This window comes from Canis lupus, chromosome 4, assembly GCF_011100685.1.
Source record: "Canis lupus familiaris isolate Mischka breed German Shepherd chromosome 4, alternate assembly UU_Cfam_GSD_1.0, whole genome shotgun sequence".
In the NCBI taxonomy this organism is placed as follows: Eukaryota; Metazoa; Chordata; class Mammalia; order Carnivora; family Canidae; genus Canis; species Canis lupus.
In genome coordinates this window covers 3,158,770-3,185,642 of record NC_049225.1, presented here as the reverse complement: position 1 = coordinate 3,185,642, position 26,873 = coordinate 3,158,770, and the positions used below count along the sequence as shown (strand labels likewise).

The 26,873-nt window shown below is 35.1% G+C and overlaps 1 protein-coding gene across 5 annotated transcripts in view; it reads left to right on the top strand.

Moving 5' to 3' along the window:
* RYR2 (ryanodine receptor 2) overlaps nucleotides 1-26,873 on the top strand; it is a 726,942-nt gene that overhangs the window by 285,021 nt on the left and 415,048 nt on the right. For 4 of the 5 annotated variants that reach the window (XM_038533818.1, XM_038533817.1, XM_038533816.1 and 1 more), the window contains exons 4-7: nucleotides 7,698-7,718; nucleotides 14,341-14,355; nucleotides 21,322-21,396; nucleotides 24,282-24,360. In XM_038533818.1, the coding sequence (XP_038389746.1) occupies nucleotides 7,698-7,718; nucleotides 14,341-14,355; nucleotides 21,322-21,396; nucleotides 24,282-24,360 (190 nt within the window). The remainder of the gene's footprint in view (nucleotides 1-7,697; nucleotides 7,719-14,340; nucleotides 14,356-21,321; nucleotides 21,397-24,281; nucleotides 24,361-26,873) is intronic. The other variant, XM_038533815.1, reaches the window with a different exon arrangement.

Below are 26,873 nucleotides of genomic sequence, written 5' to 3'. Positions count from 1 at the left end.
TATTTTGCAAAGATTTTCTCACATTTATGGTTTGTCTTTCCTTTTGGCTAACAGTATCTTTCACAGAGCAGGAGATTTAATTTTAATGAAGCCCAGCTTATCAATTATTTTCCTCATGGATCATGTTTGGTGTTGTTATCTAAAAAGTCATTGCAAAATTCAAGGTCATGCAGATTTTCACCTGTATTACCTTCTAGGGGTTTTATTGTTTTATGTGTTACATTTAAGTATGTGAACCATTTTTAATTAATTTTTGCAAAGGTTTTAAGGTCTGTGTCTGGATTTGTTTCTTTTCTTAATTTTCATGAAGTTGTTCAGTTGTTCCACCATTATTTGGTGAAAAGACTATCCTTTTTTCATTGAATTACCTTTGACCTTTGCCCGAAGATCAATTGATTATATTTATGTGAATCTATTTCTGGGCTTTTTCTTCCATTCTAGTGATCTATTTGTCTGTTCTTTTGCCAGTTCCACACTGTCTTAAGAGTAAGTCTTGATGTTGGATTGTGTTCATCTTTTTTTCTCCTTCAATGTTGTATTGACTATTCTCATTATTATTTTTTTTTAATGCATTCCCATATAAACTTTAGAATCAGTTTGTCAACCTCCACAAAGTAACTTGCTGAGATTTTCACTGGATTTGCATTGAATTGTTTTGTTGAAATCAGTGTGTCCTTCTTTGCATCTCTCACTTTTTTATAGTGAATGAATCTGGAATTTATTAGTTTATTATTATATGGAGCTTTTTATTACTCATGTTGGATTAATTTAGAATTTATTTAAGGTTAGTATTTCAGTTGATTTTTTTCCCCCAATAGCGAAGCAAAAGTTCCATCATTTTTCATGACTGATGATTCCCTTTTTTAAATTAATTATGATGCTTTTTAAAGTTCTACGTTAAATTTATTCATTCCCAAATGTGTTATTCTAAATTAAATACTCTGTCATACAGATCTGTCCATTATTCCCAAACATCACTGATTTGATCACTGTATTTTGGAAATGTTTTAATTCTTAATAGGGCAAGTTCCACCTTATTACTTTTTTCCCTCACAAATTGCTCATTCTTTTCTTGATGATTTATTTTCCCCAATGAATTTTCTTGTGGCATTTAATTGAACATAGTAATTCTCATGAGAACCTACCTGAAAGAGAGCTACTATATTATTTGCTGAGCACTTATGCATTTGAATTCGTTCATATTAAAGTTCATGCAAGAGCCATTTTGACATGTTCTCTGCTTAGAGAAAGTAGGTGTTCCTGAGGACTGGGACAAATTCAGGAGGCAATTTAAATAGTATTACAGGACTGTTCCTTTTCTAAGATGGGAATAACTTAGGAAGTGGGAGATCTTAGTCCTCTATTATTTAGTTTAACTTTTGGAAGGAAAAAAAATTACTTTTGAGTAGATTTTCTAAACTCTTTCCTGGAATTAAGTTAAATGAGTTCATGTGGAAGATTGCCAAGCTGACTGTATTGTGCTAAAGCTGTTTCATGGTTTCACAAACTCCCGAAAATGTGAAGGTTCTGTCTGATTAATACAAAAATCAGAATAAAGCCAAGAAATAGGACTAATGTGTAATTCAGTGCATTTTACTGGACTTACTTTTATCACTTCATTTGCTTAATAAGTTTATGATGAATTTTTTTTTCTTTTTGAACTGATGGCAGAAAGGACTTTGGGGGCTCATGTAATTTAAAATACAAACCACATTAAGTATTGAAGTAGGGAAACATGCTTTTTTTGGTTGTTTATAATTTCCTCAGCTTTAGTACCATGTCTGTCTGTTCTAATTTAATACTTTGTATTTTTTATTTAATATTATGTGGCTTGCTCCTGAGAGGATTTAGGTAACCACCTCAGTTTGAGATCCAGTGAATCTCCAATTCTATTATTTGTAAATATATATGGAAATTGAAAAGAAAATGCAAATAAAGAAAAAGTATATCCTTGCTAACTGTTAATACTGTTAAAAAAGTTTAAAACTGTTAAAAATGGGGCAGCCTGGGTGGCTCATGTTTTAGCGCCACCTTCAGCCCAGGGCATGACCCTAGAGTCCTGAGATCGAGTCCAGTATTGGGCTCCTTGTGCACGGCCTGCTTCTCCCTCTGCCTGTGTCTCTGCCTCTCTCTCCGTCTTTCTCTCTCTGTGTCTCTCATGAATAAATAAATAAAATCTTTAAAATAAAGTAAAACTGTTAAAAATGTATCCTTGCTAACTGTTGAAACTGTTTAAAACAGTTAAAGGGGAGAAGGCGAGTATAAAAATACCCAGCACAGTATCTATGGAAATACTTATTAGTTTCTTTTCCGTTCCTGCTGCTAAGGGATAAACTCACTGCTTGTTGAGATGTAATTGATCTATCTACATGTCAATATTTTAATAAAAATGTATAATGTCAATTTTTAAAATTCCTTATTAAATGGTGGTTTGGTGACTTATTCAACAAATAACTAGACACCAAGGAATCTATGTTTTGTTTTGGAGAGGTGGGAAAAAGGAAATATGCAATCCAAAACAAAGGAGGTTTTTTTTTTTTTTTCCAAGTAGTTTTTAAAAATCTTAAACTCAATAAGCCAATACACAGAGCATCGTTGTTTCAGATGTACAATTCAGTAATTCATCAGTTGCATATAATACCCAGTGCTCATCACATCACGTGCCCTCCTTAATGTCCATCACCCAGTCACCTCATCCCCTTCCCCATCTCTCCACCAGCAACCCTCAATTTGTTTCCTATAGTTATGAGTCTCTCATGATTTTTCTCCCTTTCTGATGACTTCCCATTCAGTTTTCCCTCTTCTCCTCTATGATCCTCTGTGCTATTTCTTACATTCTACATATGAGTGAAGCGACGTGGTAATTGTCCTTCTCTGATAGACTTATTTTTCTCAGCATAATGCTCTCCAGTTCCATCCATGTTGATGTAACATTTCATCCGTTTTGACAGCTAAGTAGCGTTCCAGTGTGTGTCTGTGTAATATCTATATCTATATCTATATCTATATCTATATCTATATCTATCTATATCTATCTATCTATATCTCACATCTTCTTTATGCATTCATCTGTTGATGGATATCGTGCCTTCTTCCACAGTTTGGCTATTGTGGACATCACTGCTATAAACATTAGGGGTGCAGGTGCCCCTTCAGATCACTACATTTGCATCTTTGGGGTAAATACCTAGTAGCACAGTTGCTGGATTGTAGGATAGCTCTATTTTTAACTTCTTGAGGAACTTCCACACTGTTTTCCAGAATGGTTGTACCAACTTGCATTCCCACCAACAATGGAAGAGTGTTCCCCCCTTTTCACATCCTTGTCAACATTTGTTGTTCCTTGACTGGTTATTTTTATCCATTCTGACTAGTATGAGGTAGTATCTCATTGAAGTTTTGATTTGTATTTCAAAATAGTTTTAATTTATTTTGAATTTTTACTGTTTGGGTCAGACTTGTTTGAGAAATTGCAGAAAAATTTCATTAGTTTCATTTCTAAGTTGCACTACATCAGTACTCCAATTGTTGAATGGATAAGTGAATTGTGATATATTCATATGGTGGAATGTTATAAAGCTGGGAAAATGAATTAATTACTACCACATTCAACAATGTGATGAATTATATAAACCTAATGTCAGCTGAAGGAGCTAGATAAAAAGAGAACATGATCTATATTTTTAAAATAACAAAAGGCAGGGATGCCTGGGTGGCTCAGCAATTTAGAGCCTGCCTTTGGCCCAGGGCATGATCCTGGAGTCCCAGGATTGAGTCCCCCATCGGGCTCTCTTCATGGAGCCTGCTTTTCCCTCTGCCTGTGTCTGCCTCTCTCTCTCTCTCTTTCTCTCTCTCTCTCTGTGTCTCTCATAAATAAATAAAAAATATTTTTAAAAATAAGAAAAGAAAAAACTAATTAATAGTGATAGAATAATGGTTACCTTTAGAGAGGATGGGAAGGCAGCCTTTAGATCATCGAAGTGTCCTATATTTAGATCTGGGTGCTGATTACATGGGTTTGTTTACTCAGTACAATTTCAGCAAACTGTGTACTCATGACTTACATATTTTTCTGAACTCATTATATTTATGAAAAACATGGCCTCTCCAAATCATAATTTACTTAAAAAAATCTAGATGACTTCATCATATTTTGAATCCTGGTACACAGTGTGCAAATTTTCATGTTCTTGCCCTCCTCTCCCCCTCCAGGCTTAATGTCAAACAGTCTGTGAGGTGGAGAACTATTTATAGGATAGAACAGTTTTTTTGGTTTTCACTTTTCTCTAATTTATTACTTAAAAAATTATCAGCACCATAGTTGATTATAGGCATGTATTAAGTATTTTAATTACTTTGTTGTGTTATGCCTTGATATTAAAAACTGTATATTCTTGATGAATGTTTTATTGTTGCAGTGTAATTATTTAGAAACTTATCTGTGCAGAAACCCAAACATACCTTGAAAATTTGAAACTAAATAACATCTTCTTGTTACAAAAAATTTAGGGCACCTGGCTGGTTCAGTTGGTAGGGAATCCCGCTCTTAATCTCAAGGTCCTGAGTCTGAGCCTTATATTGGGCATGTAGCCTACTTAAAAAAAAAAAAAAATCTCTAGGTGCATTTTACCTTCTCTTATCTTGATGTTATTGTATTGGGTGGCATTTACCAGAAGAAATAGGCTATGAGCAATTTCTAATTAAATGCAGAATAAAATTTTGAAACAGAAGAGGTAAAAAAGGACATAACTTGCATATGGTGTACCTAGCAGTGGTGTGGGAGTTTGAAGTCAGGGACTCAATTTCAGGTCAAGTTCCATTGTTTAGTAGCTAAGTAACATTATTTCATTACGTTTGTTTATGTGTCCTTTGTTTCTTCATATTGTAAAATGCAGTGAATAAGATTACATGTAAAGTGTTTAGTTTCAAAGCATGGCACAGAGTAACTTCTTAATGCCTGGCTTACAGATTTAGTAACAAAATTCTTCACCTTACACAGTAAAATGAGTTAAGCAATTTGGAAGAAGCAACCAACTTTTTTTTTTTTTTAAGATTTTATTTGTTTATTCATGAGAGACACAGAGAAAGTGAGAGACAGAGGCAGAGACAGAGGGAGAAGCAGGCTCCCCACAAGGAGCCCGATGTGGGACTCGAACCCGGATTCTGGGATCAGGACGTGAGCTGAAGACAGATGCTCAACCATGAGCCATCCAGGCGTCCCATCAACCAACTTTTTTAAGGTTACGGAGTAGTTCATGTTTATATGTCCTAAATATATTACTAAAATATGAATAGAAAAATATGAATAGAAAAATAGAGATGTCATATGAATATTCCATCTTCCATGTAATGATATAATTTAGAATTAATTACTTTTGTATTGTATTTTTAACTCCTGTCCTCTCTGCTAAATGAGGTTGGTATTTAAATTATATTTTGTTTTTTTAAATGTAAATTTTATTTGAAAAATGAGATTGTCTTTTTTTTAGTCTTACTGTGATCGAATATTTGATGTAATTTTCGAGAGATATTAAAATATTTATTTTTTTCTAAATTAATAAAATCTCTGTATTTTTTTAAAAGTCCCAGATGTTTAGATAATAAATGATTAGGATGAATGTTCATTTGTCTTATATGCCTTATGGATTTGGTAATTATTTAAACTATAAAATTAATCAAGGTTATTGTGAACTTTAAATTTCCTTTCCTCAATTAGCTCCTCAGAAATCATTCTCCTCTTCACCGTTTGCAGGCATTTAATGAAATGATTCTTGTTAACATTAATAAGATACGTGTCATGAAATCTTTCTGCATCGCTTATGCATAATTACAACTTTAGTGCACTTTCATCTTTTAAATCTGTGGGCCATTTGTCTTGTCTTGTGTGTTGATCTGAATTCACCCCTGGCACATGCTGTTTGCTAAGCCTGTCTTTGGGTCTTGGGATGCTGAGTTCGTTATATTGCTACTAATTCTTGCTACTTAAGAAACTATTTCTCTTTGTAAACATACATCATTAAAGAACTTCTATTACTAATTACTAATAGTAGTTTTGATTCTTGATTATAGGTTCTCTTCTAGAAAAATCCTGCAACTCTTTATCTTGCACTGATGCACAAGTGTGTGTGTGTGTGTGTGTGTGTGTTTGAGAGAGAGAACGTTTAACATTTAAAATTGAAAATAGTGATGGGCAAATATAATATCTTTGCTAATCATTGAAGTCACTGAAAGTATGGCACATTTTGTTTTCCTGACAAATATTTAAAAGAAATCATTTCAATTTCCTTGAATTGTTCTTAAAAGACCATAAATATAAGAATTTGTCCTTTTGGAGGTAGAAAAGTAAATGGTAACCATTTTATAACTGGGATTGAAAGAAATAAATTAATTAATAGGTTAATGTTTAAAATGAGCACCTGAACTTTATATCACAGCCAAATACCATAAAAATCTATAGTGAAAACTGGACCTTTCTGTTCAGTAAATTTTTCTTTCTTAAATAGCAATTGGTGATTTTAAAATGCAAAGGTTGGAAGGAGGCTTAGAACAGATTAAGAGGACTAAATAAATTATTAAATAAATCAAAGTACTCTGTTACAAGAAATTCAAGTGAATTTCTTGAATTCATTGAATTTCACTGGGGCTTCAAACAATTCCACCTGTATATTTATGTTGATATTTTTATGTCACTTTGTAATATTTTTAAAATAGCCATTCCGTAGGTTACATTTATGTACGCTTCCTCTTAGGCACTTGCTTACCAAGGGATGCAGATTCTTAAGTATGGCCCAAGATGTCTGCCTGAATAGCATTAGATTCTTCCCTGATTAATGGATTTTGTAAGGAAAACAGTTACCAATAAACTTAAATGTATGAAGGATCTGAAGCAAACCTCCAGTCTTACAGGACACCAATCAGATGTGTTATAGAAGGGGTGTGGGTTATGGAAATCTAAACTCTGAGACAGGGCATACCCCCCAATGTTGAATTTTGTGGTTGTCGTTCTGATTGATTTGCTAGGAATCCTTGGGCACTGTAGAAGGCAGTCTTTGTTGATGTATGTTTTTTGTATTCTACTTTATACTTTGGAATGTAATTATATTCACTTATTTTTTGAAAGATTCACATAATGACTGTGAGGCTAACATGCATTCATTAGTAAGTATAATTTTAAAAATAATTTGATGCTGATAGAATTTCAGGATTATTTGGCAAGGTATGCCTTTTGTCATACTGTGACATTTTACACAATATTAGGAAGATTGGAGTAAGGAATTTTACTTACATTACATGAAAGATTTTTATCATTAGATGCTATATTTCTAAATTGACCTTTTTCATTAAATAGATACTTATAATTAGAGGAGAATAGTAATCCATAAATCCAGAGGCCTATTAGGTTTGAAAATGAGGTAAACATTCATGTTTGCTTTTGAATATGTTGGATGATGATTATTTCATGTACGTTGTGCTTTTCTAGCCTAATAACTTTAGAAGTTCTGATTACTAAATTGAGGGTTTTGTTTGAGGATATTAAATGTTATTAATTAAAATTTTGAATACCTTTATTATCCGTTAGAATTGGAAGTATTTTGGTGCAGGGACCATATTTCAGTTTGTTTAAATGACATTAATTGAAACGTTGCCAGGTATTTATTTGTTTGCTTGTTATTTATTTTGGCTTTTTCTTTCCACAGCAAGTTGATGTGGAAAAATGGGTATGTGTTTCCATGTATTTACAAAGAAATTGTGATCTAAACGAGTGCATGTTTGCTGTTGCCTCTAATCGTTTTTGCTTTGCTTCCTAGTGTGGCTTGTACTATGAGTCCTCAAAATAACTGCTATCTTGTAATGAATGAATATTTTACTGGTCTCTAGAACTTTATAAATTTTTGGTTTTGCATCATCTGAAATGAGGTAGATTGAAATCCTCTTCATACCTTAGAAGTATATGCTTTCTATATAAGTGGCTTTGTAATTATGAAAGGCTTCTGATCAAAGGAAGGCTTTTATTATTAATGTTTATCTTTTATCAAAAAAATCTTGACTATTTCAAGTCCTACTTCTTAGCTCTATATTTTTTCCAGGAACTACAGAAACAAATTATGTATTTTGGGGCTCAGACTACCCAAGACAGGAAGCCTGGAGGGGAAAGGGCTGCTTCTCACTTCCCCCTGCCAGGTCCCTCACAACCCTGCCCATGGTCCAGTGTTCCTGTGCCTCCCATGTGGGAGAAGAGGAGAGTTGGCAGGAAATCTTTCTTGATGATAGTGCTGCTCATCAAGCTTGTCAGGTGTTAAAGTTGACTCTCTTTGGGACACTTCGGAGGGTTTTCTGGGGAGTGCCCATCACCAGAAGTCTGACCAATGGTTCTCTTGCTGCAGTCTGTGGTCCCCGCAGCTGGGTGGTGGTGATGATTGCCTTGTTTTCTAAGGTCTCTTGGGGGCATTTCAGACATCCCCAGGCTGGCTCTTTCTGGGGGGCCTGTTTGTTGGCAGTAAGCCACCTTACTGCCAACAAACAGGCAGTGGCAGCCCTGCACTCTGCTGCCACAGAGCCTGTCTTAGCCTGTCTCTTTATCTGGATCTCCAGACACAGTCAGACGCTGGTCTCTTGGGTTCTGCTTCCTGAGGGTACAGGTGTCCCTGAAGCCACTCTCACTGGGCTTGTGGTGGGGGGAGAGCAGGACTCTGAGCCTACCAGAACTTCCAAGAAACTATTTCTTTGCTCTCCAACTGCTTCTGGAAGATCAGAACTGGGGATCAGCCAAGGGCAACAAGCAAATTTTCACCTTGCTGAAATTCAGATCACAGGCATCCTATTTTAACACTGTTATGCTTGCTTATATATGTATTGCATTTAACAACCCCAGATGAAGACCTTTAGGAGCTTTCTAAAACTTCAATATACATGGAAATTACAATGGCTTCTTAATAATAGCTTCTTAATACATTTTCTGACTGTAATTCTGGATAGCGTCATCCAAGGTCAGTCAGTCTGTCTTCATCTTTTCTTGTCTCCCTCCCTCTTCTCTTCCTCTCTCCACTTACTTCCCAAGGTCTTTTTGAGCATCTTTGAGTATTTTACATTTAATTATGAGCCCATTGAGTAATCAAATGCTGCTCTTCATACACCAAGGGAGAATAATGTTGGTGAGTCCTGGATTAACAGGTGATTGATTGCCTTTTATTTTCCTCTACTGCTGCCCAGCCTTCTGGCACCCCTAACCCATAGCATTGGTCTAAACATGGGACCTGGGATTGTGTCATGGTTGGAGTTAGGGAGAAGGGATGGAAAAGATTGTGAGATTTTTCTATGTGAAGCATTGTTTATAGACTGGACAAGGTCTCATGTATTTCCTTGTTCTTTTCAAGAACACATGGATGCTGTTGTAATTATCAAAATACAAAATTCTTTCAAATATTCCTAACTCAATAGCAGTACAAAAAAATAACATGTTTTCATGTGCAAGTACTCTTATGTCAGGATCTGTGAAATACTTTCATGTTACCAAGGTTCATTCATGCTTGAAATGATTTGAAAGAAATTAGAATCTTTTATATCTTAATATACACAGTTTTCTATATGTAGGTGGTAGTCTGAGTATAAAGTGAGACTTTATGTACCTTCTGGTCATTATAATCCATATGTTCTGTGTAGAGATCAATTTGTTGTTTTTGATTTAGAGGAATTTTTTTTTTTTATGAGACAAGCTACACAAAGAGGAAAGCCCTTGGTAGCTAGCTCTTCTATTTCATATTTTAGATGTTCATGCAGCTTGATGATTTACAAACATGTATCTGAGAGATAAAATGGGAGGATTTACCAGAATCATTTATTTTTCTTTACCCTTTTAGAGAAGAACTAGATAATTGCACACATATATATGTCAAATCCATTATACTCAAAGGCAGTCTGTCTAAATAAACCCTGCCTGTACAGAGTTGTCGATAGGTTGAAAATGACAACATTACTACCCATCTGCTCCCCAAAATATAATGAATTTCTAAAAAGATACCAGCATGTTCATAGCATTAGATGCCAGTGATCATCATTAATAAGGACAATGTGAGAGTGTAGCCATGGGTTCTATGGCTACAAGTACCATTACTCTCTCATGGGCCCCCTTTATATGCTTTCTGGGCGTACAATCAACATGTATGTCAATCAGTTCAGTCTTGGATATTTTCAGCGGGGAATCCCTAGAAAGTTAAACATTTACATACATCATAAAAATAGTTGAGGGGGTTGTTTTTACAAATCTATATCCATCTATGCTATTCGATAGTCTCTATTGGTACACACTTGAAACTTGGACTTGTTCATCTTAAACTTTTGTTCCCTGAAATATGTTGGAAATATGATTAACTTAAAAGAGCACCAACCTGTATGGGCCTAGAGGGTATTATGATAAGTGAAGTAAGTCAGAAGAAGGGAGATAAATACTGTATCATTTCACTTATATGTGCAATCTAATAAACAAAACAAATGAACCAAAAAACTCTCCAGAAACAGACTCATAGAGAACTAGTCATGGCCAGAGGGGAGGTCAAGGGGATGGGCAAAGTAGGTGAAGGGGATTAGGAGGTACAGACTTCCAATTATAAAGTTAAGTCACAGGGCGATCCCTGGGTGGCTCATGGGTTTAGCACCTGCCTTTGGCCTAGGGCATGATCCTGGAGTCCCGGGATCGAGTCGCATATCGGGCTCCCTGCATGGAGCCTGCTTTTCCCTCTGCCTGTATCTCTCCCTCTCTCTCTCTCTCTCTCTCTCTCTCTGTCTCTCATGAATAAATAAATAAATAAATAAATCTTAAAAAAAATAAAGTAAATCACAGCCTAGGGAATATAGTCAGTAATACTGTAGTAATGTATGGCAACTACACTTATTGTGGGCAACGTGGAGTAATGTATAGATTGTTGAATTAATATGTTATACACCTGAAACTAATATAATAATTACGTGTCAGACTTAAGTAAAAAAAAATAGCCACCAATAACAACAAGTCTTTGGTGGTGAAAGACAACATAATGAGGTTTACCAATTGAATCCTCACTCCCAAACTAGAGCTATTACCAGTTGGAAGATTATGGAGAAATCATAGCATCTTGAGACCTGGAGAGAAAAGGTGACACATGAGGTGAAATTCGATGGATAGCTTGTGTGCAGGGTAGGACATTTCACCCTGTTAAACGAAACTTCAATTTTTTAAAAGATTTTATTTATTTATTCGCGAGAGACACAGAGATAGAGGCAGAGACATAGGCAGAGAGAGAAGCAGGCTCCTTGCAGGAAGTGCAATGTGGGACTTGATCCCAGGACTCCAGGATCACTCCTGAGCCGAAGGCAGACGCTCAACCACTGAGCCATGCAGGTGTCCCAGAAACTTCATTTTAAAATAAAAGGATTCCTGAGTCAAAATTTTGCCCCTGTCTCTCCGATTGTCACATTGGATGATTCTCCTTAGTGACAAGCCTCCAAATGTTTGTTTTGGGCTAATTCTGTATCTATATAATTTTTGAGAAGACATTTCAGTAAAGGTTCTTTTGAAACTTCTAAAACAGGTCCATATACCAAAGTATTAATTTTTTAAATCAACTGTCATCTCACAAAATTGAAATAACAGTTTAAAAAATTCAAGGTTGACCTGAAAGGTGTAATTATGGTGGAGGAGGTTTTTATGTCACCTGAATCACTGTGTCCTTACACCAGCAACAGATTGAATGCAATTATGCATTCTCTTGATGTCCGGTGTTTGATTACAATTTTCAGAGTAGAATATTACTGTTTGATTTGTTTTTCTACTCATGATCATTTGCAAGCAAAATCCCCAAGGTGTTTCTCATGTGCTAGATCAAATGACATACTCTTAAGAGGCCAGAGACTATTCTGGGCTTCAGTTTGCCATCCATTAGACCCCAGGGCTATCTATGTTGGAGTTAAGCCTAAACACCATTTCCCTTGCTGGTTCATGTTCATTTTGCATAATATGTGGTATGCCCAATTCTTGCTCACATTTGGAGCATCATCTGACCTACCAATTCTGGGACTAAACCTGGGACACTTAAGTACTGCCACTTGCGGTTTTACCCAAAGGAACTAAAATTTACCCCCTTTGGGTTTCATCCTCCACCAGTTTCTTTTAAGACAGAAAGCAGTGTCAATACATGTTGGTGCCTGGAGTCTAATTGTGTTTATAGCCCTGCATTTCTGTATATCATCTAATACAATTTGAGGTTTTATCTAATTATCTTCTCATGAGGGAAATAAATAATTGTAAACTTGTAAGCATAAGGTGATACTCTCTAACCTACATCAAGTCTATTCTCTTCAATATTATCTTTATGCATGAGTTTTTTTTAATCACATAAGCAATTTTTAAAGGATTTTTGTTATTCTTTTTCTGTTGCTTTTTATCATATCTACAGTTTACAATGAGATTAAAATAACTTATTTATCATTTTTGTTCTAATGGATCTTGCTTTCTTTTTTCCCTTGAATGATCCACTTTGAATTTCTCACAGTGTTACCACTTTCTTACCACTAGCACTTAAGCCAGATGGACCAAGAGATGATTTGTACAAAAAGCTCATGTTAGTAATGCCACAAATAACCTATCATGCATTTGATTATCTTTTGATAATGTATGTCTATTACATCTGCTATTCTGCAGATGAATATTTTGGCCTTGCTAATTTTCAGTATTCATTTTCTTTTATCAATATTTTCAGTATTCATTCTCTTTTATCCTCTATCCAGATTACTTTCCCTTATGTCTTACCCTTCTTGCAGCTAAACAACTTAGAAACTGTGAATAGCAGTCCTCAGACTCCCCTGATCATTCTTTTTTGTATTTACTACAGTCTTGAAGTAGTTTAACTTTAGATAACTGACAAAAATCAGGCTGAGAATATTTCTCAAGGAAAAAATGGCCAAAACCTAGATCAATTAAAAAAAAATCTCATGAATAATGTGTCTGTCATAAACCATATCTGTAGCAAAAAAGTTTGGATTTTTGTTTTTCTTTGAGTTAAGGCTTAAAAATGGTTTTTCCTAATTCCTCATGTAGTGGTAGCTGTATCACCAGAGATCACATATATGATGTGACTGGTCAGTTTCATCATGAAAAATGAGTTTTCTGATGTCATTTACCATTGATATCACTTACAAAAATGTAAGCAAACAGCCTATATTTTTAAAGATAAGAATGAAATGGTTCTTTACATTCTTTCCTTAAAATTATAATAGTAAAGGGGTGCCTGACTGGTTCAGTCAGAAGAGCATGAAACTCTTGATCTTGGGTTTGTGAGTTTGAGCCCCATGTTGGGTGTAGAGATAACTTAAATAAATAAAACTTTAAACAAATTATAATATTAAAAATAAAAGAAAGCCCTGAGTCACAATAGAGTTGCCATTTAGTAATATATAAAATACTATGCATGTATGTTTCAGGAAAATTGCTGTGATACTTAGAAATATCTGTTAGAAAACTTCCCCTTGCTGTTTTCTTTAAAATGAATGTATATATGTGTATCTTTTCTCCATAGGGCTTACACACTGTGACAACTAAATTTAACCCTAAGTTTGGAAATATAATGTCATTCTTCCTTCTTAGCTCTAAAACCTTTGAGTACATATCCTAAGAAGAGGGAGTCAAACTATATGGGTCTAAAGGAAATTGAAGAAATGCCACGCACACATTATGCTTTGTAGAAGCAAAAAAGAATGATTATAATATATGTAAATCATGAGAAGAGGCTGTGCAATTTTAAGGGACAAAAGTTATTGCGATTTTTTTCTCTGAAATTCACATCTCACAATATATAATATGTAGGACTTGCTTCTTGTTATTTTGCATGAAAAAGGAGCAGCTTATCATAGCATTTTAGTTTCCGATCCACTTTACCTGCTGCTAATCCACTATTACTAAACTTTGTTTGGGTTGCTATTTATATTACGGCATCTTTATGCAAAAACATGAAATCAAAAAACTTTAAAGCATTTTGAAGTGTAATTTTTGAGATTTTTGGGTTTTTGGGTGCTTAGCAATGTTATAAATTGAATCATGCATTAAAGTAGAGCAGCATGCTTTCACAGAAATAGGAAAAACTAATGTAAAGACATTTTTAAAGAGAGTTTTGCTTGCTACAGCTTTCTTTCTAGCATGTAGATGATATTAATTTTCCTTGTGACACCACAGTGAGTGTGATTTTTTTATGCTTATTGTTCACATGACCCCATTTGGAACAGTGGAATCTTTATAAATAAGAGGTATTTAAAAATAAGTCATTGAAATAATGTGTACTTAATGTTTATTCTCTTTTTCTTATGCCCCCACAGAAATTCATGATGAAGGTAAGGCATTGAATCATCTGTTTAAGTATGTAATACTTTATGCATTTGAAGTTTGGTTACATGTATTTGTTTATTTTTGAATTTATGGCACTTTTCACATTTTTGTTTTTAAAAATTAAACTTTGGAACTTTTAAATTTAAATAAACCATGCATTTAGATTTGACAACTTATTGAACAGCTTTTGACATCTTGGGTCATATTGTAATATGTAAAGTTTTATTTAGCCAATGTTAAGAATTTCTCTTGTTAAGGGCAGCCCTGGTGGCGCAGAGGTTTAGCACCACCTGCAGCCCAGGGCGTGATCCTGGAGACCCGGGATCGAGTCCCACTTTGGGCTCTCTGGGTGGAGCCTGCTTCTCCCTCTGCCTGTGTCTTGGCCTCTCTCTCTCTCTGTGTCTCTATGAGTAAATAAATAAAATCTTAAAAAAAGAAAAGAATTTCTTTTGTTAAAACATATATTTTTTCAATGGCTTTTCTTTAGAGTTTCCATTTCTGGCAGGTGACTTAGGGAATCAGCTCTTAATCTCTGTTCAGGTCTTGATCTCAGGATCATGATTTAAGTCCCACCTTGGGCTCTAGGATGGATATGGAGCTTACTTTAAAAAAAAAAAAGATTTTTTTTTCACTCTGAGGATCATATTGACTATTTTGTTTTTAAGCTGTATTGCATGAATATAGTAGGAAATTGATACTCTGGGAAATTAGAAGAGGCACCAAGTTATTGAATTACCTACTCTAGGAGAAGTGAAAATGATTTAACCCCTTTTCATTTCTAACCAAATTAGAAAAATGGGAAGGTTTTAAAAGGAGACAAACTCAAAGAGGAAAGTACTTGTTCATGTTATTGAAGAAAATATGCAAAGAAGGGAAGAGCAGAATGTTATTCTTCTGATATATAAACTAGAAATTTTTTTAGTTTCATTTTTATGTATCTATCATATTGTTTGTATGACATTCATGAAATTTAGTTTTTTATCCTAAGAGTCAAGGAACAGTATTCAGAGAAATTTATTGTATTCACTTAGTAAGGGCTTATTATAATTTTAAAATTCAAAGGAATATTATTAAAAAGGTATAAACTATGAGACCTGTTAAAATTCTGGATGCAGATTAGAAAGGTGGCATGTAAGGAAAGGAACCAAGTGTTCCCATTAGTCTGTGGACTTACCTAGCTAAGTCTGTCATTCATATTTTCCAAAACTCTGAACTAGGAGCATTGTAGGGTCCCAACAACCAGACTTATTCATGAACATTAAGAATTTGACAGTTTGGATGGGATGACAGAGCAGAGCACTTCTTTGGAGCCATCTGTCAAAAGGACACAAAAAATTTTCCAAAATTTCAAATAACTGCAGCTATTAGTTTTGGTAGAAGATACTAAGTATAACACTGGGAGAGAGAACATTAACTACTTAATTAAACATCTTGAAACAAGCATTTTAGTTGGCAAAATGGTATAAATAGCAGCAAAGCCTGAATATGTCCTCCTTGCAAATATTAATGCATAACTAATGAAATTGGGTTTGAGAAATTCAATTTCTCTAGCCCAATCTGTATTTACTGTACTCCTTTTATTGTCTTGCCATTTTATCATATCAATCCTTTATCTAATGCCATATCTACTTGGACAAGGGTGAATGGAAGTTACCTGAAACTTGTTTCAAGCTCTTTCATGAGAGTCTGGTGCATATAAAAATCAATGCAAACAAAAAGATGATATATAGAATCAATTTAAACCAGGTAGCATACCTAAAATAATTTAATTAGGCTCTTACTCCTTTTAACCGCAAAGCCAGAAGTCCAGTGGCTTATTATCTTACCTGCATTGCAAGATCTAGAAAGGTTAGAACTTGAGTAGAGGGTATATGCTTGAAATGATAGTAATTTAAGCCTCTTAAAAGGGAAGAGATGCTGAATTTTCTTCAGCTTTAACCTTTCAATCATTATTTTTTTTAAATACTTTATTTATTTATTCATGAGAGAGACACAGAGAGAGAGGCAGAGACATAGGTAAAGGGAGAAGCAGGATCTCTGTGGTGGGACTTGGTCCTAGGATCATGACCTGAGCCAAAGGCAGATGCTCAACTGCTGAGCCACCCAGGCATCCCCCTTTCGATCATGATTGTCTGTGGGTTTCATACCTGGACAGGTATATGTTAACCTCCTTGAAACAGACAGATGCTTGCTTGTGGTGGGAGCCCATTTCTGCTCTTGGGCACAATGGTTGGTTCGTACTGCAATAGATGTTAGATCTGCCCCCCCTCCCCCGCCACTTGGAGACTTTTGGTTAAGACCCTATCAGAAGTAAACCATCTAGTGCCAAGTGGCTGTCTTGACAATGTTAAATTGACTTTGTCAGACACATTTATTTTGCGAACCAAAGCCAGATTTCTCATTAGTTATTATAGTCATCCTGTGAGTCTGTTATGTGATTTGCTATTAAAGATGGCAGGACTAGGAGTATCTCCTGGTACTGGGGGACCCATAGGTTGACCAGAACACCAGACTCTGTAATAAAGATGGCAGGACTAGGAGTATCTCCTGGTACTGGGGGACCCATAGGTTGACCAGAACACCAGACTCTGTAATTCTGTGTGGCTCTGGTTGATCTTGTGCTGTTCAGATTTGCAGTTTTAGGTCCTTTTCAGATGATATGAAAGCTTAGGCATGGAGATATTTTTCTATTTTTCTCCCTGGAACAACTCATTTCTCAAGTTTTACTATTAGTATTTGAAGGTAAACTGGAAAGCTTCTCTGCTTTAATAGCTGAACACAATAAAAGGAGTTCTCAAATGTGAATTTCTTATTGTTGTTACCTGTTGTTTTAAATTTTGGCAGTGTAGCTAAGTATTACCTGCAATAATACATTACTGTTAAGATTTCACTATTTTACTTCTAAATGGCATGTTATGTCATAGCAGTCAAGGACTATAGAGAAGTTCTGTAGTCTGACTTATTAAAAAAATTTGCATAAAAGGACCTGGAATTATGAGTAATGTCCTACATTTGTTAACATAGCACTTCTGTACAGAAAAAAAAACTAGAAAAACAAAAAACCATAAAATATTTAGATATTATATGGTTAGTAAATTAGAGTTTTAAACAGCAGCCATACTAGAGACATGCTAATAAACTAATATATAACACAAACACAGATTTAAAGAACACAGAGCCAAAAACAAAACAAAACAAAATACCAAAAACAACAACAAAAGACAACCCAAACAACAGAAACATAGTGCTGGTAATTTTTATGTGCCTATAAACTCCTTTAGTTTATCTAAGTCATTGCTATTATGGTTTTATGTTTTATGCTTTTCTGCTCACATTTTAAGCTTTTGACAGTAATACTTCAGATGTAGTTACAGTGATCCAATTTGTCTCCCTTCCCACAGAGGAGAACAGATGAATAAATTATGCCCATTGACTACATATTGTTCTAAATAAATGTAAATGTAGAAGCATTTACATAAAAGCTTTTACTTATAAAATGGATCCCCTAATTGGACATCTTTGGCAAGATCCTGGCCAGCTAGAGGCGTAGAAATGCCTATTAATACTAAATTAAGATAATTTGTGTAAAACTTGAGATGAGGTTGATTTAGAATACATACAGCAATGGTGCTTAGATTTTGTTTGAATGTACTCAGGACTCTTTTATCCACCTAGAGCTCACGAGCTCTTGTTTTTTACACTGTTGTGTATCATTAAGCTTGTCAGTCATTTCAGAAGTAATGAGACCAAACCCACACACAGAACCGAAAACATGTTTTTAATTGATATGTTAAAAAAAGTCAATTTTTACCTTTTCATAACTGATGCCTAGCTCTCCAACATCGGGAATATGTAGAGAATTTGGAGATGATAGCTGTTAATGTTTTCGTTGTTGCTATTTTCCCTAAGAGGGCAGCAGCACCTTCATGTAGACCCCATCATCTACAGGAGAGGACAGTAGTCTAGCAGAAGTTGACTTCTGGATTCCAGTTCTGCTTGGGGCCTGCTCACTACTTGTACCACAGGCTTAGCGACCACAGAGATAGGGCTAGGCTGTGGTGATTGACAGCTGTATTTTCAGGGACAGGTAGGGCCTAAGTCACACCTGGAAATATACTTCAAAGGCTGTACATTTCAGGCAATACTTTTATGAAGAGGATCTGATAATCCATCACATAGTTGGAGGCATTAAGAAAATATAAAGAATTAATTCTTAAACTTCATTTTCTTTGCTGTTAGTTTGCAAATATTTGAAGGAACCTACATGGGATCCAGTATATAATTGTTGAGTGAGTAAATAGGATTTTCAGAGAAAACATTCATTCTCGATGCAGAAGAAAGCATTGCATAAGCTTATTATGCATAATACCCTTGGCATCAGGTGTACCGTACCTCTCAGATGGTGGACTTCTGACTTTTTGAACAAGTAGGACAGAGTATTTCTCTCTTATAATACTTACTGGAGAATTAGCAGGACTAGTTGAAGTATAGATGGCATTAGTGTAAATTGAAAGGTTATTTGCCTTATAGAAAATTTCATTTCCCACTTTTTTTTTTCCAATGAGTGTCTTTATTGCTTGTACTGTACAAATGGGGGGAATGGGGAAGGCCAATGGGGAGGACAGAGAATTGTCAGATAAATGACATACACAGAAAGGAAAAAGACCCCCCCACACACACTCCACTTCTTTTTTCAGTTGGTACATTTGAAAGCTCTACTTACTCTACCCATGTGTAGATATGGGTAGAGTATCTACCAACAGGTAACATATTGACTTCACAAAATGCCAAGATTATCTTTTCCCATGTGTGATCTTGAGAGGCAGGCCAGCTTTGAGCTTCCTGCTCCATGAGCTTGATGGACTTCTATCTAGTTGGTCCTAGCAGGATTCTGATAGCATAATATGGTCATATATCTGAATGCTTATAGGTTTAGGTTTGGGGGACTAAAGTGAAAACGGACATTTTGTTCTGGGGTACTGAAGTAATTCATCACCCAGCAGTGATGATCTTTTACTCATTGAAATTGCTCCAGGGGATTCCACCGTCCACATAAGCACAGTGTTGTAGAACCTTGAAAGAATGACCTTAAAGGTACCAGAAGTTCCCTACAACAGTGGTGTAGTCCCTAAATATTTGCTCACTTAAATGAAAGCAAGGACCAGGCCAAATTTAACAAAAAAAACTAATATGACTGACCAAATCAGAAAACACAGAAAAGAACTAAGGTACCTTTTTGGATACATCTCACATGCGTAATTCTTTTTGACAAATGTTTATTGACTGTGAACGGAACGGGTTATCCACTCTGCTCAAGAATGGAAATTACACTTTTTTTTTTTTTTTCTGATTTGGAGTCAGGTAGAGTGGTATCTTTTATTTTAATTTTTTTAAAGATCTTATTTATTTATTCATGCGTGATACAGAGAGAGAGGCAGAGACACAGGCAGAGGGAGAAGCAGGCTCCATGCAGGGACCCTGTTGTGGGACCGGATCCCAGGACCCCAGGACCACAACCTGAGCCAAAGGCAGATGCTCAACCACTGAGCCACCCAGGTGCCCCAGAATAGTATCTTTTAAAATGACAAGTTAGAGGGCAAGTAGTGCAGACCCTGAGACAGAAGTTGCATTCTCTTTGTGTTAACAGTGCTCTCTTAAGCAACAAAGTTAGCTTAGTGTGGGTTATCTGCCTACTTTGATGGGAGTTCTACTAAATCCAAATCTGTGGCATAGATTTGTATTTAAGTGGTGAGGCAATCTACAGTGTAAAATGCATAATTGTCTAATTGCATAAAATCTATAGTTGAAATTCAGACACTACACTATCTGCATTAGCTTCACCAACTTGAACATTTGTGTCTTTGTGTGTGTGTGTGTATGTGTATTATATATAAGTGAACTATATAGGCAAAGTCTTAGATTAAAAGGAGTACTTTCCACTTTGGGTTAAATCTGAGGCCTTTTCTTTCATTTCTTAAAAATGTTGTTTTGATTGGTATGACTGTCGAGTGTTATTCAAGCACGGCAGTATTTTATGACTTTGGAGCCCACGTATGATATGAAAAGCCAAGCTCCTATCAAAGTGATCCAGATAAGACAAGTTCTGAGGAGGACTATGTTTTTGCAAAGTAGACATTTTCCCTTTTACTCTCAGGAAATGAGAAAAGTGAGTCTCCTTTTTTTAAAAGCAGTTTTTCTTATTTGAATACCTTTCCATACCTGTTCTAAGAATGATTCTGTGGTCTTTTGAGCATAACATGTAAATTATTTTTTATTTTAAGAAAATATTTTAAGAAATTGTATGGAACAATAGGGAGAGGTATCTTCTGAGTGAAAAGAGTATAGTAGTATTAGATATTAATGTACTTTCTTCACTTCTTAAAGTCCACATACACAAGTTAACATCATCACTGTCTATCCTGAGTTCTCCTGGTGATTTGTAAGCATGCTAAAATTTGAGAAGCATGCCTCTTTCATATAAAAAAAAATGTGAACTCTTTTAAAAACAATTGGAAGGCATGATAAAAGTCTTAAACCTGTAGATGGTTTGATCAGTTTTGTGTTTTAAGAAGATTCATTCATTTAGCAGGTATTTTTCTAGTCCTTATTGTGTCCCATGCATTTTTGCTGAGAACCTGGAAAAGGATGGTGAATAAAGTACCATAGCCCCTACCCAATGCAGGTCACAATATAATGGGAAATACAGACAATAAATAACTAATAAATAATTATAAATTATGATAATTACCAAAATCAAGTTTATTCTTTGAGGACTAGATCAACTGTAGCTACAGTAGAGATTTCCTTGATAGCCTCACTCCAATTTAAATATTCTTATGATAGAACTTTGCTTAGGTGTATGTTATGCTTTCCCACTAAACTTTTCCTTGATAACAAGAGAGTATTTTACTGACTTAGTTAAGTTTACTCTTTTTTTTTTTTCTTGTTGATCCTTTCTGTTTTCTACACAGACTGCTCAAGGTGGTGGTCATCGAACACTTCTGTATGGACATGCCATATTGCTACGCCATTCCTACAGTGGTATGGTGAGTAGGCATTTGGATATCATCTCTCATAGGGTCTGTTTAGATATACATCATCAGGAAATGTTAGTAATAGTATTTCTAGTGATAGTATTAATGAATTCTGTAATTGTATGTGTTCTTTAATATCTTTGTGTCCTCTTTAATTTTCTCATTTATAAAATGAGAGTTAGCTTAGATGATCTGTAAAGTCCTCAGTTCTATCACTTGTGACTTTTAATAGACTGATTTTAGGAGGAGGGAGGCGTAAGAATCAAATACAAAATATTTGATAAGATAAAAAAGCTGTATCCAATATGGGTTATCCTTATAGGTATAGGTATCCATATACATTTCCATCTATCTATCTAGGTATATATTTGCACTTTTATATATTTTTATAGTCATTCTATTCTTTTGAAAGCTTTATTAAGTTATGAAAGCAATACATATTCATTTTATAAAATTTGGAAATTACAGATCATGTTAATGAAAGTGGGGACTTTTTAAAAATTGTAATCTTTTCTGTTCTTGAGAATTTCTTTTTTACATAATTGAGATCTTACCACAAAACCAAACTTATATCCTGATTTTTAAAAACATATTATTGTAGCATAAGCATTTTTCACATTATTTAAATAGCCCAGCATTTGGAAGCATAATATAATTGATTATCCCTTTTAGGATGAAGATAATTCTGGTAGTATTTAAATCATACAAGAACAGGTAACTAAGCATAGCCGCAATATCAGTACCCAAAACATATTAAAAATTGTCAATCCTAATCACAAATACCAGTGTGAATATCTGACTTAAAATTCTGGTTAAGAATTCAAAAGAATAGGAAGAGAAGTATGGGAAAAGTATAGATACGATTTTAATGATGACTTAATACCATTTTTATTAGTGTGCTTCATCATATAAATAGAATCAAATAAGAAAATTGTGATCATCTTAACAGGTGCTGAAAAAGGATCTAATAAAATTCAACATCTATTTCTAATAAAAACTAAGCAGTGATGATTCATTTCTCATGATAAAGAAAATATAAATGTCAAACCAGTAATGAACATCAATCTTAATTGTCACACACTAAAGTGATTCTTGACAAAACTAATTCAAACAAACAAACAAATAAATAAATAAAACCGAAAATACCTATCTGATGTTCCAGAAATCTTGGCTGACACAGCAAGATATGAAATAAAATTAAGGAATGTACTCTAATAAAGTAGCTGGATACTAGAGAAATGTATAAATACAACCTATTTGCATACAGCAATCATGAATTCAAAATTCATGGAAAGACTTCTATTTCTAATACCAATCAAAACATAAAAACTGCATTAAATAATAAATAAGAGGGTCTGTTTTAAGAAAACAAGGTTAGGATCCTGGACTTGGTCAGTAGATCTAGGTTCAGGCTCACTTTCCTATATGGTGTTCAGCCTTGGATACTGTGTTGAACTTCTTTAAGGCTATAATTGCATGTTAAAATTTTATTCATCTATTCAATAAATATTATTTAGCACTTACTGTGTTCTAGGCACTGTTCAGGGTACTGGATATAGTAGTGAATAAGGTCATGTCCTTGTCCTCATGGAACTTAATGAACATTTAGTGGAATAATTATATTACCTACCTCATAGTTGCTGTGAACATTATGGGAAGAAAAAATATATGTTAATAGTTACAGTGCCTAGTATTGTAATATTATTGCAAATATCACAGAGAACTTTAACAGGATAAAGGCAGAAAACCTCAGGTACCACCATGGGCAGCCTTTCTCAAGGTTAAACTCATATTCCTACAGTGACTAAGAACAATGTTTGAGGACCTCTGATGTATCTTTTCTATAACTCTGAGAGCCAGTGGTTTGCAGTCAAAAGACAGAAATTGGAATCTCCAGGTCAATTTGATTTTGTATCCCCATAGCACTGACTTCCACTTAATATGCCAGCACATCTATCCCCTGATTAGTTCATTTCCTTCCTCCTCACACTTATAGACACTTGCTGAGATGGATGGACCAATTTCACAATAAGAATTTTCTAGGCTTTACATTATTGGTCCAGTGACTCTGGGAGATCTAGGCTTGCTCAATGCCTGAATTGTCTCTGAGTACTCTTTGCAGGGCTCCTGTACTTGTGGATCGAACACTTGTTTGCTATAGATTGTAGTGTATCTTGACCTCATACTGCATTCATCCTTGTGTCCTCATTCTTATACCAGCTAACAAGATTTTGGAGTTTGGGATGGAGGTTAAGGGAGTTGAACTGACAAATTATCTGAAACTTTATGTACAAGAAAATACAATTAGGGAAACTGAAAGAGGAGGGGAGATTTAAGGCGATGATGGTGTTGCAATAAACACACACACACACACACACACACACACACACACACACACACGATAAAACCTCACTGCAGTGAGGTGACATGCTGTGCACCAAAATAAATTCCAGATGGATTTCAGAGAATAAAAACTTAAAAATGAAAACAAAAGTAGGAGATGAGAGTGAATAGTTTTCAAATTTCTGTTTGGAAGAGAGATTTCCAACTGTCAGATCAGGTTGTACTTTTGCTTATGATCATGAATATCCATGAAGTGAGAGACATACAAACATATACCCAGTTATGTTTCTTCTTTTCCTGACAGAACACATTTCCTTAGTCTTTTCATGAGGGAGAGGGAAAAAGAGTTCATCTCCTTTAGAACATTGCTCCTAATGACTGCTGCATAAGTGTTGTTCTACCTCAGACGATGAAAAACCTGGGTTCTGCACAGAAGCATCCAGATATGAAGAAAAAGATCGATAGAGGTTTACTGATACCAAACTATGCGTCAGAATTAGACTCCCATAGGATTATAAATGTTTAGTGACAACTACTGATTCTGTATCTTTTAGTATCTGTGCTGCCTCTCCACCTCCCGGTCTTCAACTGATAAACTGGCCTTTGATGTTGGCTTGCAAGAGGACACAACAGGTGAGCACTGTAGTCACCAGTGAGGCTGTATTTAGTGAGGGCATGGCAGGGCTTGGACTGGAAGAAGTGATAGGACACAGAGATACGTTAGATAAATGTTCTTATGGATGGAGTCAGGGAAAAACCGAATGACCTTTAAAGGAAAGTTTTTAGTAGAAGGAGGAAGTATACTGTTCCTATTGCTTTATGTTCAAAGTATACCTCAAACCTTATTCTTTTTAGGGACTTGGATAGAAAAACAATGCTTATTACATACATTACTGGCTGTTGACCATATTAGTGTGCATGGATCAGTTCATGAAATATTACTGCACATCTCCTTCATCTTTTACCTTAAAAATATTTTAAGTCAAAAAAATGTATCATACTCAATGTCAGCAGTCAAGCATAAAAGGGAGGAAATGAAAGTCTGCTTCATTGCTCTGTCCAAAGGCCTATATTTCCAAATACTAGTGTATTTTTGTATTTTGAAACAAAAAAAAATGTATACATTAACACATTTATCTTTTCAGAGAATTGAAATAGGACATAGGCTCTATTTATGTTTCTGTTCTCAGTGCTATGAGGACTTTACACTTTATATACCTCCAGTGTGATTTATTTAATCTTTTACAATGAGCATGCATGACTTTTGGAATTAAAAATAAATAAAAAACCAAGTAGAAAAAAAAAAAAGGAGGGAAATAGACCACATCTTACTCAGCAGTTCCTTTCACGGGTGGGATCAAGCTATCACACCTACCCCCTTCCTTCCTCCTTCCTAATTTCCCATACTCTAAATTTTTCACAGACAAAAAATGGCTAAGAATAAAGTAACACTTACTAACCTAATTAACTGTTAATAGACCAACATATCACCATGCATGACAAATTCCAGAATCCTAGGCACCAAAAAGGTAAATACTGGTTTTGTTGTTTTTTTTTTTAATTTAATTTTATTTATTTATTTTAGAGGTGCTGGCAGAGGGAGAGGGAGAAGCAGATTACCTGCTGAGCATGGAGCCCCATGCTTACCCTGAGATCCTGACCTGAGCTGAAACCAAGAGTTGGTCATTTAACCAACTGAGGCACCCAGGCACTGCAAGATAAATACTGTTTGGATTTTTATTTCATTTTATAGCAGCTCAGTCATTCCTCTGTATTTTTACTCATTTTTAAAATTTTTCTCTTTCAATTTACTTCAGCATCAGTTGTGTGAAAAAGTCTTCAGTTTTCTCTCTCAAAAGGAGTAAAGGACATGCAGGATCTGTAATTTGTTTTCATATATTGAGACGATTATGTAACAATCAAAACAACAAAACAAGGCAGTCCCTCCCCCATGTCCAACCCTATTATGCTACTTTTTACTTTTTCTGAATTGCTGAATTACTGTATTTTTTGTTATGTGCCTACCTTGATCATATTAAAAAAGGCAGATGGCTTTTCTTCCTTGTTGATTGATGTATCCCCCCAGCTACTAAAGAAATGATTAACCAATAGTGGGGACTTTGTAAATGTTTGAGTGAATGAATGAAAATTCCCTGCAACTCTGAAAATGTGAATTGAATGAATAACAGATCCTGTAAGATGACATTCAAATAAGACTGTGGTTCATTTAAGAAAAGCATCTCAGGGGCAGCCCGAATGGCTCAGTGGTTTAGCACTGTCTTCAGCCCAGGGCGTGATCCTAGAGACCTGGGATCGAGTCCCATGTCAGGCTCCCTGCATGGAGCCTGCTTCTCCCTCTGCCTGCTTCTCCCTCTGCCTGTGTCTCTCTGCCTCTCTCTCTGTCTCTCATGAATAAATAAACAAAATCTTAAAAAAAAAAGAAAAAGCATCTCAGGACATACATACTGGTTGTAAGAATGCTTAAGAAATGTTATTGGGTAATTAATTTACACAGTTATGCAAAATGAATTTTTATTTTAGTGCCTACAGTATGCTAGTAGGAGATGAGGGAACCCCAGTGAACGAAACATAGGGTTATGGAACTTAAATTCTGACATTGGGGAATTAGTAAAGAAGAAAACATTATGTGTTAGGGAAAAATAATAAAGCTGGTCACAGGGGCAGAATAAGTATTACATAACAGATATCACTGAAAAACTTTTCATTTTTGAATAGAACTTACATTTAGACTCTAAAAGGGACTATAGATAGATTAAAGAATGGTTTGCTTAAGTTTTTATCTTAGCTAATGGGACTGGAGACCGAATTGATATGTGGCTCATAAGGCTTATGCTTGACTTTTTCTAGAAGATATGATTTGATTTAATGTGTACCCAGATATTTTTAGAATGTATCCTTACATAGTAGGATTCTCTTATATTTTACCCTTAGATTAGTGAAAACTACCACATATTAAAGAATAAAACAAGGCACAGAAGAGTACAATTTCAGTGACAACCCTTTGTATCTATTTTTAATCCATATCCCACAAGAGTACAGAGTTTTAAGATAGCTGTAACACAATTTTCGCATTACAACACTCCAAGTCCTTTTGAAAATCATGTGCCAGAAAACTAGATGTTAGT